General features: G+C 40.1%; 1 protein-coding gene across 3 annotated transcripts in view; it reads right to left on the bottom strand.

Annotated features, from left to right (window-relative positions):
* Nucleotides 1–6,162: 6,162 nt before the first annotated feature.
* The window catches only part of LOC105027615 (carbonic anhydrase-related protein 10), a 30,982-nt gene continuing 21,782 nt past the window's right edge, over nt 6,163–15,362 (bottom strand). For 2 of the 3 annotated variants that reach the window (XM_010899778.3, XM_034295025.1), the window contains 6 exons: nt 12,254–12,439; nt 10,004–10,099; nt 9,792–9,864; nt 7,929–8,083; nt 7,567–7,741; nt 6,164–7,304 (listed from right to left, as the gene is read on the bottom strand). In XM_010899778.3, the coding sequence (XP_010898080.1) occupies nt 7,282–7,304; nt 7,567–7,741; nt 7,929–8,083; nt 9,792–9,864; nt 10,004–10,099; nt 12,254–12,439 (708 nt within the window). In that variant the 3' untranslated portion in view covers nt 6,164–7,281. Of the gene's footprint in view, nt 7,305–7,566; nt 7,742–7,928; nt 8,084–9,791; nt 9,865–10,003; nt 10,100–12,253; nt 12,440–15,362 lie in introns of all 3 variants that reach the window. The other variant, XM_010899779.3, reaches the window with a different exon arrangement.

Raw genomic sequence — 15,362 nt, 5'->3', positions numbered from 1 at the left:
AATTATTGGCCAATGTCAACTCTAAAACAATTTGAGCTCTTCAGACTTGCCCGATTTAAAGTTTTTCTCAAAGGATTTCTAACTGTGCACTTCTAGAATTCTAAGGAGAGAAATCCAGTGGTTGCTATAGAAAATGGGCATGCTCCTTTAGCTTCAAGATCAACTACAAATGTAAGGCTATTCTAACTTAACATATTCTAAAACCTTTATGAACTATTAACACATTCAATTTGCTTACATTTATATTCAAATAACAAATTAATAGTAACTCTGCTTTAGGCATAAAATGAAAAGACTAATTCATCTTAGATTTTTTTTAAAGGCTTTTAGATACTAGCAAAATAGTTAACCTTTTTATTTTACTTGCATTTGCATACACAATGTTAACCAGCTACAAAAAAATGAGAAACACAAGTGTTAGCTTCAAAATTACAACATTTTGATTTTGTCTTCATTGCAGTATTTCTCAGTGGGCTCGGGACAGTTGATGTTGGTTGATGTGTCTTACAAAGCATATCCAGTACCTTTCTGAGATGTTCTGGGTCTTATCTTGATGCTCGCTCAACCAGGAAGTCTGTACTGGAATATTGACATTGCATTAGTTGAGCTCACACTTGCCAAAGTCACTATAAGGATTTGCTAAAGTGATGAGGCAAGGGAACCGTGTTTGATTAATAACACTCCAAACCTACCTTGACCGACCTAGTCAATTGCACCTGGGCTACCCCACTAGCAGGATTCAAACCTGAACAATGACACAACCTGGTTGAGATCCTATACTCTAAGGAGGCCTCTGGGTTTGTGGGATATGCAAAAAAATAAAAATAATAATATAATACACCTTGTACATAGGTGAATTGGACAAATATAAGCACCTACATAATTATTATTCTACTTCTTATTTGAGTGGCTCTTTAAAACTTGATTAAGTATCTACAGTTATGTCAATTTACCAGATAATGAATCACCATTGTTACTCTAAAAGTTATTGACACCGAACCAACTTTCAGTTACACTAACAAATAGTCTACAATAAAAATGTGTAATATAGGCATCAAATATAACTGTTGGGGATGTACAGATACATTTTATCTGCGCAAACTCCAGCATCCTCATGCAACAAGATTTTTCCACCAGGAATGAAAAGGCATCCTAAAAATATTGGGGAACAATCAATGCATTCCTAACAGTAGATTTCCATTGGAATTTTGCATTGAGCAGATATTTGGTTGCATGATGTTCTGATTTATTGTCATAAACTATTTGGGAGACGTAGATAATTTTGTGTTCCACATGGTATCTGTGGTGACTATAATCAACACTGCCAAAAAGAAGGTCCCCAGTCTCAAGCACCTGAGAATAGAAAGCAAACACAAACAAACACTTTCAGCTACTTGCATAGCTAGTTCTGGAATATTCAACATTGAATCCCCTCTTCATTACTACAGATCACACATCAGCCCTTGTGTGTTTCACAGTGTTGTACTGAATTTTTCTTTCAAAACTGAAAGAAAACTTTGCATAACAAAGTTAGGCATTAATCTGCCTTCATTGTGCCAGACTGACTGTAGAGGCCATCGTCTTAGTTCAGATAGTCAGACAACCACATGCCCAGTGATGCTCTGACACGATACAATGGTATGAATTCAGTATTAATACATCTAAGATTTGAATGTACAGCAGTGGATTAGCAAAAGTTAACATTAGTAGAATTTCCCCCAAAATACATACTAAGAAAATTGAACTAAAACAATATCAAAATTGTTTCTTACCCATTATTTACCACCTTCAATGTTTTTCTATGACACTGTAGCTGATTTCACTGTAGCTAAACTAAGTAGTTATAGCACCCAATTAGAATGGGTCTGCACCACACAACAGCAACATTTTAGGCTAAATAATACACAGAGAAAAGACTGCATTGAAAATTATATTTCATTGTCTGAAATTGACCTATGAAGATCTGTCAGAATTACATCATAGACCGTACATTACAAACAGACGCCAGTTTGGAGGAAGATGGAACTGGGCTGACATTCTTCAGGTTTTCTCATCAATTAAGCATAGGATACTCAATACAGTTTCTGTTACCTAAGTTGTCATTTTTTTTAAGTAACAATATGTTATGAAGAGTGGACAACATTTAGTTAAACTGACCCTATATCAAAGGAAATGTTATATAGATAGAGTGCAGAATTTTGTAATTGCAGAGGTTCAGCTCACATAAAGATGCTAGAACATGCCAAAATAGGATCTAGCCACAATCACCAGCTCATGCTTGGAGTCTCCTCAACATTACTAGACACTACTAAGAACTGACCAATGACAGACAGGCCTATCTATGGACTAACCAATGGCAGACAGGCCTATCTATGGACTGACCAATGGCAGACCGGCCTATCTATGGACTGACCAATGGCAAGCACAAATTGACCTGAAATCAAGTAACCACAACAATAAGATACACTGAAATGCAGTTTATTACCCCAACTTCTATTGGCTAACCTTTTTAGATGCCCGCCTCATTCCCAAGGTTCATGGCGCTCGGTTTCACAAGCAAATCTAGAAAATATTTGCAGTGCAAAATTAATGAATTGTCAGTTGGCGCAAGGGAAAGGAGTCTAGCTAACTACCTACCTACCTACCATGGGTAGCTTATTATGAGTAAAGAATATAAAACAACTGAAGTTTTAAACCATGAGGTTTAGCTAAAATTATCCTCTTCATCACACCTTGGCTTTCAGCAAACAAATATCGAACTCCCTTTAAGCTGATTGCTGCCTAGTTTGCTGTCTGTCTGTTGACAGGTGCTGACAGAATAGCTATAGTCCTTTGTGAAACCTTTTCTGTCTGCTCTGGGTGGTTATTGTTTTTTAGGCTTTCTGTGGATTGAGAGGTAAACAAACATAGTATAAGTAAATCTGTGACAGCCAAATTAGTACAATGTTACTTTAGGGAACATCATATTGTGCTAAAAAAAAAACATTCAATTTGTTTCAAATTTCGTAACATACATTATGTTGCTGTAAATTGATAAGAAATGATAGGAGTCAGCTGCATTCTGCTCTATCAAATATCAATTCATAGACTTAATTATAAAAAAGAAAATCTAAACAATCAGTGAGTCTCCCATGATCCCGCCTCATCATTGCCACGACCACAATGTAGGCTACCTGACAGCACTCGTCTTACAGTTCAACAACATGGACTCACCTACACAACATTTTGAGGCTGCGTGCAGACATTTAAACTTATTTCTGACGGACAGAAAATGCTCATAATTTCTGTACATTAAACTGACTTTGATCACAATGATCGTCAAATATGGAAAGTATGGTTTCCATCGTGTAACGATACACGGAACGATTTGTATTTTATGAAACGGGTGGGAGCCTGTAATACACACATTGGTTCATGTCTGATTTGGACTAGTACAAAAATAAATACCTTCTACATTTTTTTATGTGATCAAATAATTGTATTATCCGATCCTTGCAACTCCATTATGGACATATAAAGCTATTTGAATACAATTTGCATATTGTACCTTTAAGTGTAAGCTAAGTTAACTCACGCTGTCTGAATCAGCTCTTTGTTGTATAACAGCACCACATCTTGGCCAATCTGAGGGCGCCTTGGGTGGGAGTGTGTCCCTAGAGCTTCAATGTTTCTGTAAGTGACCTGGATATGTATTAGTCTTCTTCATTTTATTCCAGGATTCCTCCCAGAGTGCGTCCCCAGGAAGTAGCAGACAGACTGTGGGGTACAAGGCCTACTAATAAAGGGGAACTTTTCAGCTGAAATCTAGGCTAAACCTCTTGTGCATATATGTTGCCCAACACCATGATGAAAACCAAAGCGAAATGTGTTCACCTAGGCCACTGAAGATTTTGTTTGTTAGTTCTGTATCATACTGTTTTTGGCTTAAAGGTTGAATGGCATTAAGCGTGTGAGTATTTGTGTGTGTGTGAGAGAGATGAATCTGTGGAAAAATGGGAACTGGGATTTGTCTACTCTTGACATGGTTGCATAGACAGACAGATGCGGTCAGATGCTGAAAAATTCATTTCCAATATGGAGTGTCCTTTCCCAGGGGTCTTAAACCTCTTTTCCAACTTCCCCTCTCCATTCTGGCTTGACTACATTAGTGCATCAAGAGAATGTTCTGTTCTGACTGTACTTTTCTAAAGGGTAACTCCTTCAAATCCTTTGGCCTGTCCCTTCATATTGGCATATTCAGGTGAAAAGTTGTGGGAAGGGGTAAATAGTCATGCTGGGGCTCGTGGATAAAATGCTTACAGGGTTTCACATTCTTTTGTGCCAGAAGAAGCGACATCAACCGTCTTGCTGTCAGACAGAGTACCTTTGCAAGGTGCAGAAACAGCTAGATTTACTACATAACGGCCCTTATCAACAAATGATCATAATTAATATTATTTATTTATTTAATTAAATCTCAAACATCTTGTTTCACTTGAAAATGTTGATGTTTTTGTGATACTCCCCAGAACACCCCAAGAAATATAGCAGAAGTAAGTGTAGAGTGGTGGCCAAAAGCACTGGCACATTGGACTCAATTCAAATAACTCACATTGTCTCTAATAATAAGTTATATAACCATTTATTTCACTCTTAATATTACAGATTCAGTAGGGGGCCTCCCAACTTTCTTTTTCAGAGCTCTCAATAGATGACTCCATACACAGATGTTTGCAGTGTGTTTGGGGTCGATATCCTGCTGAAAGACCTATGGCCTTTGAAGGAGACCCAGATATCAGAAAGCTAGGTTAAAGATTGTGCTCCGAAATTATTTGGTATTTTCCTGATTCCATGATGCCGTGTACACGTTCAAAGCAACCCCAGGACTTCACTGGAACTCTTCCATGTTTGACTGTGGAGAAAGGGTTAATATCTTTGAAGGCTTTATTTTGTTTTCTGTGAAGACTGAGGTGATCTGCTGTAACAAAAATATCTAATTTGGTTTCGTCTGTCCACAAGAGATTTTCCCAGGATTGTGGGATGTCCAGGTGTGTCTTGGCAAGCTGAGGTCTAGCTTTCTTACATCTCTCTCTCAGCAGTGGGTCTCCTCCCATAAACTGAGTTGGCGACAGATGGTGCAAGTTGAAATCATCGTACTTGTGTTTGAAAGCCAGCTTGAATGGGTGGCAGTTGATCGCGTTGCTTCCTCCACCATTTAAACAATACTTCACTGTGATTTATCCATCAGGTTTTCTTTTGTAGCCACAAATATGGAGGCTGGCTACAGAGGCATGAGCCTTCTAACTTCTTGATAACTTCTTGTATGGCGGAAACAGGAACGTCCAGGTCTCTGGAGATGCATTTGTAAGCTTGAGATTGTCCGCGCTCGGCTACAATCTTGTGTCTGATCTCATCTGACAATCCTCTGGGTTTCCTTCTTCCCTCCATGCTCATTGTGGTACACAAAGTGATACAAAACAGGAGAATGGTTTTTCACTACTCAAACTGGTTGTATTAGTGATTTCCATATTGCAGGCATCTGCAACTCACCAGTTAGATATAGGAAAATGTTCAGATTTGGGGGTTTTGTTCAACTGCAAACCAAATAAATAAATATGTGTATACAGGTATTCTAGAAGAAATTGTGAATTATTTAATGAAGTGCAAGGCTGTCAATACTTTTTGCAACAACTGTATACACATGCCTCTGTGCGTACATCATGAAACCCCTTTTATCTTTCACGATTCCCAAGTTCTAAAAATCTAGCTTCATGATGAGGTCTTAATAGTATAGTAGAAATATCCTTAAATGTAGGCTTATTTGCAGAATACATGGTCAAAACCTAACAGAAACATGAAGTACACATGAATGATAAATATCTCTGTTGTCTAAGTGATTACATGAACCATGACCACCAATCACCAGCAGAAATACGTGAATGTTCAAGAATAATGAATATTAATTTCTGACTGGGTACGGATGGTATAGTAAAATAGGTTGCTAGGTAACACTAGCTGACTGAAGCTTAGGCTCCTGCAGATGATGACGAGGATGAATGCTGATCACATTTCCCTTTGAGAGATACATTTGAAAAAATATCTTTAGACAAGGTGAGATTAGCATACAGTAACAGTACATGTGATCTTGTGTTTAGTTTCCACAAAACAACGAGATAAAGAGTCATTTACCTCTTTAATGAGAAGTACAATGCCCTGGAGAGAGCACAAGCACGCATGCTCACTCACACACACACACACGCACACGCACAAGCACAAACACACGCACACACCTACACAAATCCACATTGCCTGTAACGCCATACACAGCTCTGAATTGAAAATGAGAATAAATAATTGATAAGGAATGCCTTGTGACTGCATAACATCTGCAGACAAATCACGTCCCATGCTCTGTTTAGTGTTGGACAATATTACAATTCTTAAACAGCATATACTGTACTAGGCCTCATGTAAAGTGTTATTTAATGTAAGAAACTCTTCTGAAATATGTTTATTGGGCTACTAACATTGAATTAAACAGTGTATGAACATTGTAAACAATTAAGAGAAAAGGCAAATGGCCCAAAAGGTCTAGAAAAGTTTTGTAATGCAGTATAACTTGATTTTCCAAGTAAACGGCCAAGAGTATTTCCAGACTCCATGGCCTGGCCTAGAAGATCCCTGGGTCCCATTATTTACCGGACGCCAGAGTTTTTCCCGGATGTCTCACATGATCTGTCTACCTCTGTGACATACAATATATTTAGTAAACATTTTGGCTCTGACATGGTTATGTACATGGTTAAGTAGAAGCTTTCATCACCATAAGAGCACCCTCCAATCATATTCAGATTCTCAGCATAATAGATCTGATGGAATGCTGTTGGTATCAAAACACCTTATGGTTGTATCTGTGATTTACATTTTGGTCATTTCAACAAGTGTTGGTCCAATGGAATCTTTGGGGACTCAAGTGAATCTGATAACTACCATAAAAGAGGTGCTCATTGTCTCTGCTGCAGAAGGCTGTTAATGGCTGGGCCTGCTGAATTCCCTTCAGTCTATTTCCATAAGATTGGTAAGAGATTCCATTTGCAGCATTGAAAGTCTCACTTTTCAATATTTCCTTTATAATCTAAAATGTATACAAAAGTTTCAAAGCAGTCTCTGTTGAAAATGTAGTCTTGCCACACTGAAATAAAATCTTGAGAATCAGAATCCCATAAGGAGTTTTTATACTGTTGTATCAGGGTACTATATTTTTCCTTTATCGTTGTTGCTTTGTACATTATGTTCATCTTCCTACTTCAGAAGCCACTGGTTTACTGAGAAAAGAACAGAGATGAGGAGGTTACAATGATTTGACTCAACCAGGAAACAACAAGAAAACCTACCTAGAACCTACGAAAGAATGATCCTTTTGAGGTACAAACGATCATCCTACAGTCATTTCAAAACGACTGAAAACCGTACCACCATACTGGCATTAAAAACAACTACAGTGCGAGCAATTTACAAGACTGGCTTTCTATAGCCACATGTTGACTTTTCCCGAATAGTGCTCCAGAAACAGGAAGTGACACGCACCTCGATACTGGGGCCTTAGGGCGCGGTTGTTGGGGCAGTCCCGGCCCTGCTTGCTGAACTTGATGTTGGTGCGAATGCAGCGCTGTATCAGTGGCTGGGCTGGGCGCGTGTTGTCACTCATACTGAGAAATAGCTTATACGGTTCATTCTGACTGAGCAGTCGCAGAGAATGCATCTGAGGGAGATGAGGTGAGACATTAGTGAGACATTAGTGAGACATGGGAAAAATAAGGGTCAGAAAGCGTTACGAGGAAAAGGCTGGACATCGTTAACACACGGCCAGTAATCTCAGCTAGCTCTGCTAATGATGGAGGCGGAGTCACCTGCATTCAAGGTGTCTGTTTAGTTCATGTCGGAGGTACCTGCATCTGTGTGACATACACAGGCTTGTTCATGAGGATCCAGGTAGCCGTCTCGTAGCAGGGAGGGATGGTAATGGAGCCTTCGTATGTTATAAAACGTGTAGTATCCGGATATAGGTCTGCTATGTTGAGCCCCATGAGTAAGAATGCATCATCTGGAGGTGGACCAAGACAGAGGTAATCAGATTTGTGCTGTAATATCCTCAACCCTCTTCTATGCTGCATTACAGAACAACACAGTATAAAATGAATAGCATAAAGGTGGAATACTTTTATTGTGATTGATTCCATGTAAAGAATATTCACTTTCAAAAGAAACCAAGTCCAGAGTTATCCTTAAATGATATATGTTGGAATTCAGGCTTTATTGTAACATTTTTACTAGGAAATGGCCTGACTCTTATGTTAACCTTTCCCACCGTGAGCCACTGGGCAGACTGGTGAAACAGCAGCGCTACAAGGTCTTGGTTTACCTGTATCGTAAGGTCCCTTACCTCCTGGTCTCAGTCATTACTGTTAAGCTTCTGAGGCATATTGCATGAGCTTTCTGGGTTTTGGAATGGACCCTTTTTTTTGATTGTAATTTGTATTTGATTTATAACTGACAGCCTGTCATTTTATTTGTGATGAGTTTCATCTGTGTGTCATGTTCAGTGTGTATTCATCAAGAACTTCTATATAAAAACCAGACACTTTAATTGTTTTAAGACCAGTTTACTGTATTCATCTGTCCTGTCTAGTTTTTGTTCAGCTGTTTCCCCCTAACTGTTGACATCGTATGAATGTGCAGAAGTTTTTGATGGATCCCATTTAGATTCTTATGAGGGTAAGTAAATCCAAAAGTGAATAGTCATTAGATTATTACTAATTCTGGGTAGTGTAAAGACCAGAAGTTGTTTTACTGATTTTGGACGGGTTGGCTAGTGTGCTTAGTGGATTTTGAAAGTGACCTACTCAGGTGACTTATTCATGACTGATATAATCGGAAATATTGAAAACATGTTACAGGTTTTGTAGCTAACCACACACACTTGTGAAAATCAACAAAGTCTATTGCTCTAGAAATAACCAAATGCATATTTATTTGACAGTAAGGCATTGTCAATGATTTCCCACAACACTGATATCCTTTTGAGACACTGTTTTTGCCAATAGTGAAGTTTCAATATTAACAATTTCTATTTTTGAGCCTACCGATAAACTGGCAATTAGCCACACAGATAATTCAAATCTCGGTTGGCAAAAAGCGGCCTTGGCTTGAGCTTTGCTAAGTTAACACCCATAACTCTTCTTATTTGCTTCATTTCTTCATTATGTATATATGTACAGTAAAAGTCTGCTTTCTAAGGCATACCCTACGTGGTATTATAGAGATGCATCAAAATAAAAGGGTTTGTTCATTGATCCATTAAAATTGTGATTTTAAAGCCACTGGAACCACACTCATTTGAATTAAATAATTGACAATTCAATGCAATGTACTTCATTAACAGCATTTATGTCTTGTAATCCCTCCTACAGCAGAGTTACATACTTTAAAGGAAAACAGATTTTCAGGGAGCCTGCGCCTCAGTGCTATTTCAGTCAGGTACAAACAGGAGATTACTCAAACGTTTCTCAGGTTTGGAGGCAGTTTCTTTTGTTACTCATGTTTATCTATTGAGCCAAGAGGATCACATTGGTAATGTAGCTGATTAATTCAGAAGCTGGAATATATTTCACTCATACTCTGAGTCAGTCTCTGGAAACCTCCCAATTACCCAAATTAATTAAGTAGCTAGATAAGCTTTTTATAATGGACCTGGAAATGGGACTGACTACTATTCTTTTAGCCAGACATCTTAAAAGCCTAAGGATGCTTACGCTTGTATGTTATTCTGGTGATGGTGTCTCTATTCAGCATGCGATTCAGGAATACATTTGGAGACTCGGAAATCTGAGAGGGAAGAGATGTAAAGGCACATGAAATATTCAGCATACGCAGCATCATTCCGATGGAATTCTGAATCTAAAGAACACTGTCACTATAGTGAAAGTGCACAGAGCGGAACTTGTCGCATCAAGCGCAAACTGACCTTTATGAATATGGACACGACGGCTATGCCATTGGGACTCTTGGCTGCCTCACTGTAGTTGGCATAAAGTTCCTGGTTGTAGTGAATGAGTTGAACCTGTGAGACAAAAAGAAAAGAGGCAAAACTTGAGCCCTAGAAGCATGCCTCAGGTGCATGTGGCCTGGCAGCCTCCCGGCTCTCCCTGTCCACGGTACAAATGTCTGATCCAGTTCTGATGTTCTTTCTGCGTCTCTGGAACCATGACCTATTTTACTGAAATGCTAATCTGAATGCTCTGCCACAAATAGCCAACTGGGCTAAATTGATGCGTCCACTTATAAACACTGTGGTAACTATTTGACACTGTTGGTTATTTGAGAATAGCACTCCGCTCTTATTTACCCCTTTCACTGGTCACCCCTGAGGGTCTGGTTTCTCTCTTAGTTTCTTTCTAGATTCCTGGCATTCTAGCATGCTTTCAAAGTCCTTGTGCTACCACATCTGCAAATCCTGTTCTTTTAGGTTTTAGGCTGGGTGTCTCTGAAGCACTTTGTCACAACCGCTGATGCTCTTAAAATCAATTTGATTGACTGAAGAAAAACATTTAGTGCAGTTTGTGGTTCTAAACCAGGACACAAAGAAAAGTAATTGTCTTGCACACGAAAGCATTGTCAGAATAAACAAATCTCACCCATTCAATCAGCATTTTTTGAAGATATATTCAAGAACTGTATACTATTCTGCTTTGTTGGACTCTCAGGGCCTACTCACATCAACAATAGCAGGGTAGCATTGACTTGCCAGAATACGAACAGTTTTGTCTGTGCAGTGGACCACGTGAAGAGACTAGCATGCTTTCATTATACATGTAGCTATTGTGTTTTTTACACTAATAGGCAGTATTTCTGAAGTCTGAGAATCATGAAAACTAGCATGATTAGTCCAACATTAACTAGCTAGCATCTTTTGAATTCTAGACCCAGATCCCCTACATAGAAATGAATCTGCTACAATTCTAAACTGTAAATGTAAAAATGTACATCAGTGCTCCTGTGACTGCAATACACATTAAGCAATGCAATATATTCTCACTGCAGTGATTGGTGGGGGGGGGGGATCTCATCTGAAAGACTTGCAGGTTACCTTGGACGGTAAGGTGAGAATTAGGTCTTTATTGGCTCAGTATGGTTCTAATTAAAGGCACATTGTAGAGAATCCTGCCTCTGAAGTTAATAAGACTGGAATAGACCACCTGAGCCCAGAATAGTATTAGCTAGTCCAGCGTGGTTTATGGTGGGAAGGAACTTAAACCGTTAACTGCAGATGTCTACTGGTCATTTTTGCTTGCATTTATGCTAGTAGTACATTAAAAAAACATACATACGGCCCCTTTAAGAACAGGATTTAGCTCGAATTGTGTGGTCTGAAGCTCCCTTTTGGCAACAGATTTTACTTAAAAAGTTAACAGATTCCGCGTCACTGAGGACAGGGTTAGCAAATTCTCATTCAAGCCCTGACAGACACATTCTTTCACTTAATTAGATTAGGGGGAGAGTGGGGTCGGTCATTGTACCCACAGGGCCAATAGTTTGTAAAAAGTATAAAGTTGTCACTCAAATATTGCCTGCATCCACTGAATAACCCCACTGTCATTAAAAACCCATAGACTGTTCCACACTGCCATGTCTCTGTCCAGCCGCCAATGCCACAGTTAGGATGCCGACTGCTGTTCTAGCCCAGCCTGCACATACCATTTGGGGACAGTGATACAGAGGTAGTTTGAGGATTGCTTATGGAGGTCATTTTTCACACTTGATGTGGCCGTGTAAAACGGCGAAGTCCTAACTGTAATAAAGGTTTGATTGAATTGAGCCCTTAGTCTAATGAAAAACAACAGGCAGTAGAATGGTTTGTCTACAGGCACTACAAAGATAATGAAATGACTTAATTTATTCCCTCCCCTTCTATAAGATTAATAGGCATTAGGCCAGATTAACTGGAGTACTACAGCTTTAATGCACACCCGCTAACAGATCTTAAACTAGGATACAACTATGAATCGGGAGCAGATATTCAGGTAGGCTTACCCACTTTGTAGACAATAACACTTATAGATAAAAAGTAGCACAATTTGATGACTCGTAATCACCATCAAGTCTTCAAAAACAAAAGCACGTTCCCCAGATAATGAGTTGGGACCACTGGCCCGTGATTGAAGTTGCCCTCGGCATAGAAAGGACACTGACGGCTCATTGGCTGATTCTCTCTCACCTCTGCGGGGAAGGCCTGTCCATTGAGCAGGTGCTCTGAGCCCTGGCCGTCCTCGCTGCCGAAGTGCAGGCGGATCTCCTCCAGCCGGTGACTGTAACCCAGCGGCCCACCAGAGATGTTCACCAGATGAGCCCTGTCCGGTCGGAGCGACACATGGCGCCCCGTGTTGTACATGGTGCCTCCCATCTGCACAAAGACAAGAGTTACAGGGGAGAGAGGAGTCAGGTGAGGTGTTCTACATGGTGCCTCCCATCTGCACAAAGACAAGAGTTACAGGGGAGAGAGAAGTCAGGTGAGGTGTTCTACATGGTGCCTCCCATCTGCACAAAGACAAGAGTTACAGGGGAGAGAGGAGTCAGGTGAGGTGTTCTGCATGGTGCCTCCCATCTGCACAAAGACAAGAGTTACAGGGGAGAGAGGAGTCAGGTGAGGTGTTCTACATGGTGCCTCCCATCTGCACAAAGACAAGAGTTACAGGGGAGAGAGGAGTCAGGTGAGGTGTTCTACATGGTGCCTCCCGTCCGCATAAAGACAAAAGTTACAGGGGAGAGAGGAGTCAGGTGAGGTGTTCTACATGGTGCCTCCCATCTGCACAAAGACAAGAGTTACAGGGGAGAGAGGAGTCAGGTGAGGTGTTCTACATGGTGCCTCCCGTCCGCATAAAGACAAGAGTTACAGGGGAGAGAGGAGTCAGGTGAGGTGTTCTACATGGTGCCTCCCATCTGCACAAAGACAAGAGTTACAGGGGAGAGAGGAGTCAGGTGAGGCGCTCTGCATGGTGCCTCCCATCTGCACAAAGACAAGAGTTACAGGGGAGAGAGGAGTCAGGTGAGGTGTTCTGCATGGTGCCTCCCGTCCGCACAAAGACAAGAGTTACAGGGGAGAGAGGATTCAGGTGAGGTGTTCTGCATGGTGCCTCCCATCTGCACAAAGACAAGAGTTACAGGGGAGAGAGGAGTCAGGAGAGGTGTTCTGCATGGTGCCTCCCATCTGCACAAAGACAATAGTTACAGGGGAGAAAGGAGTCAGGTGAGGTGTTCTGCATGGTGCCTCCGCACACAGGGGTTGCCGCTTCAACACTCGGGTTGCATCATTGCCACTATAATGAACATTCTGCAGACGCTGCAGCAATGTTGATGGTCGAAAGTCGAATATGGGCTAATGACTAAATGTGTGTCGATCTAAAATCAATATGTTGACATCATAATAATGACAAAAGGGTTTAACTACTAAATTGATCACAGATGGTATCATGTTTTCAAGCCTCAAAAATGCACTTCGGACCAACGCAACATCAACACCCATGGTGGGTACATTGAGTGGAATACTTAGTTTGGCATCAACCTTGAAACAACATTTTCAAAATGTCACAAAATCTGCAACCCATAAATAGGACATGATCTGGAAACATACAGGGGATGGAGATTGGAGGTAGCTCAAGGTGGGCGGAGGTGTGAAAACTTGGTTAGGGTTAATACAATGGAGAAGTGTTTACAACAAAGTAAATGGAGAAAACTAAAGATCACAACGACTACGTTAATCAATCAAAATTATTTCTATTACGGGCCGGGAAAAACCCCTTCTGCTCTAATTGCAGTGTCCCATTAATGGAATGTAAAATTGAAACATTACTCAGAGGATGATAATCACAGAATAATCCATGGGCTGTGGGCCAGCAGTAAATTATGTTTTTTAAAATGGCGGATTAAAATCTAAAAATGAGAATTTCATATCGTTAAAGAAGCAGGTGCAATGTAAAATGAGGTAGCTCAGAAGTGTCACCTTTAAATGCTCAACAAGTAAATAAAAACCTTCAAAGTTTCCATTAATTGTTTCATATAAGACTCTGACATTATCAAGACTTAAATGTTCAAATGGGATGCAAGGGGTGAATGGGAAAGAGGGACTTTATCCTCATGTAGATCTGGGTGTCATTTATCATAGCGTTATCCACTTTGCTATTTTATATAGAGTGATTTATTTGATGGTGTAACTATCCATAAAAAATACATGTTTATTCAGTTGTTTAATGCTTAGTTATAGAGAAACATCAATTCTGGTTAAAATGTTGACAGTTTGTTGCAGAAGTAATATGTATAATTTATGAACGCATTGTCAACCATGATGTACAACATTGGCAGCTAACAGCTGAATTGCAATGCGAAGTCCATACATACAAGTCTTGCTTATTAAACAATGGAGGATAATCTTCACCGTCAGGGCCAGGGGAAAGCCTTAGCACACATTTCATCTGAGGGCTAAACAGGGAGATATCCAGTGACAGTTCAACACGGTAATGGTCGCCATGCCAAAAATGGGTACTGTTGCTGGAAAAAAGTGAACATGACTCAAGTTGATAATTCCTCTGGTTTGTCAGAAAAAGACATGAGCATGAAGATAGAGTATGCTGATCCCAGGCCTGTGACCGTGTGGTGGTAGAAGATAGGTTGTGGTCCTGTAGGTAGTGACAACTGAGGGTAATTGAAGTAGCCTACTACTATTATTGAGGGTAATAAAAGTAGCCTACTACAATTATTGAGGGTAATTGAATTAGCCTACTACTATTATTGATGGTAATTGAATTAGCCTACTACAATTATTGAGGGTAATTGAATTAGCCTACTACTATTATTGATGGTGATTGAAGTAGCCAATTACTATTATTGAGGCTAATTGAATTAGCATACTACAATTATTGAGGGTAATTGAATTAGCCTACTACTATTATTGATGGTAATTGAATTAGCCTACTACAATTATTGAGGGTAATTGAATTAGCCTACTACTATTATTGATGGTGATTGAAGTAGCCAATTACTATTATTGAGGGTAATTGAATTAGCATACTACTATTATTGAGGGTAATTGAATTAGCTTACTACTACTATTGATAATGTTGGCACCTAGCCTCGGCAGGCTGTGAAGATGGGATAAGGCCTTTTGGGATCTGATAATGTTGGCACCTAGCCTCGGCAGGCTGTGAAGATGGGATAAGGCCTTTTGGGATCTGATAATGTTGGCACCTAGCCTCGGCAGGCTGTGAAGATGGGATAAGGCCTTTTGGGATCTGATAATGTTGGCACCTAGCCTCGGCAGGCTGTGAAGATGG

This window comes from Esox lucius, chromosome 11, assembly GCF_011004845.1.
Source record: "Esox lucius isolate fEsoLuc1 chromosome 11, fEsoLuc1.pri, whole genome shotgun sequence".
Lineage (NCBI taxonomy): Eukaryota > Metazoa > Chordata > Actinopteri > Esociformes > Esocidae > Esox > Esox lucius.
Note: the sequence above shows the minus strand (reverse complement) of the source record. Positions and strands in the feature narration are given on the sequence as shown.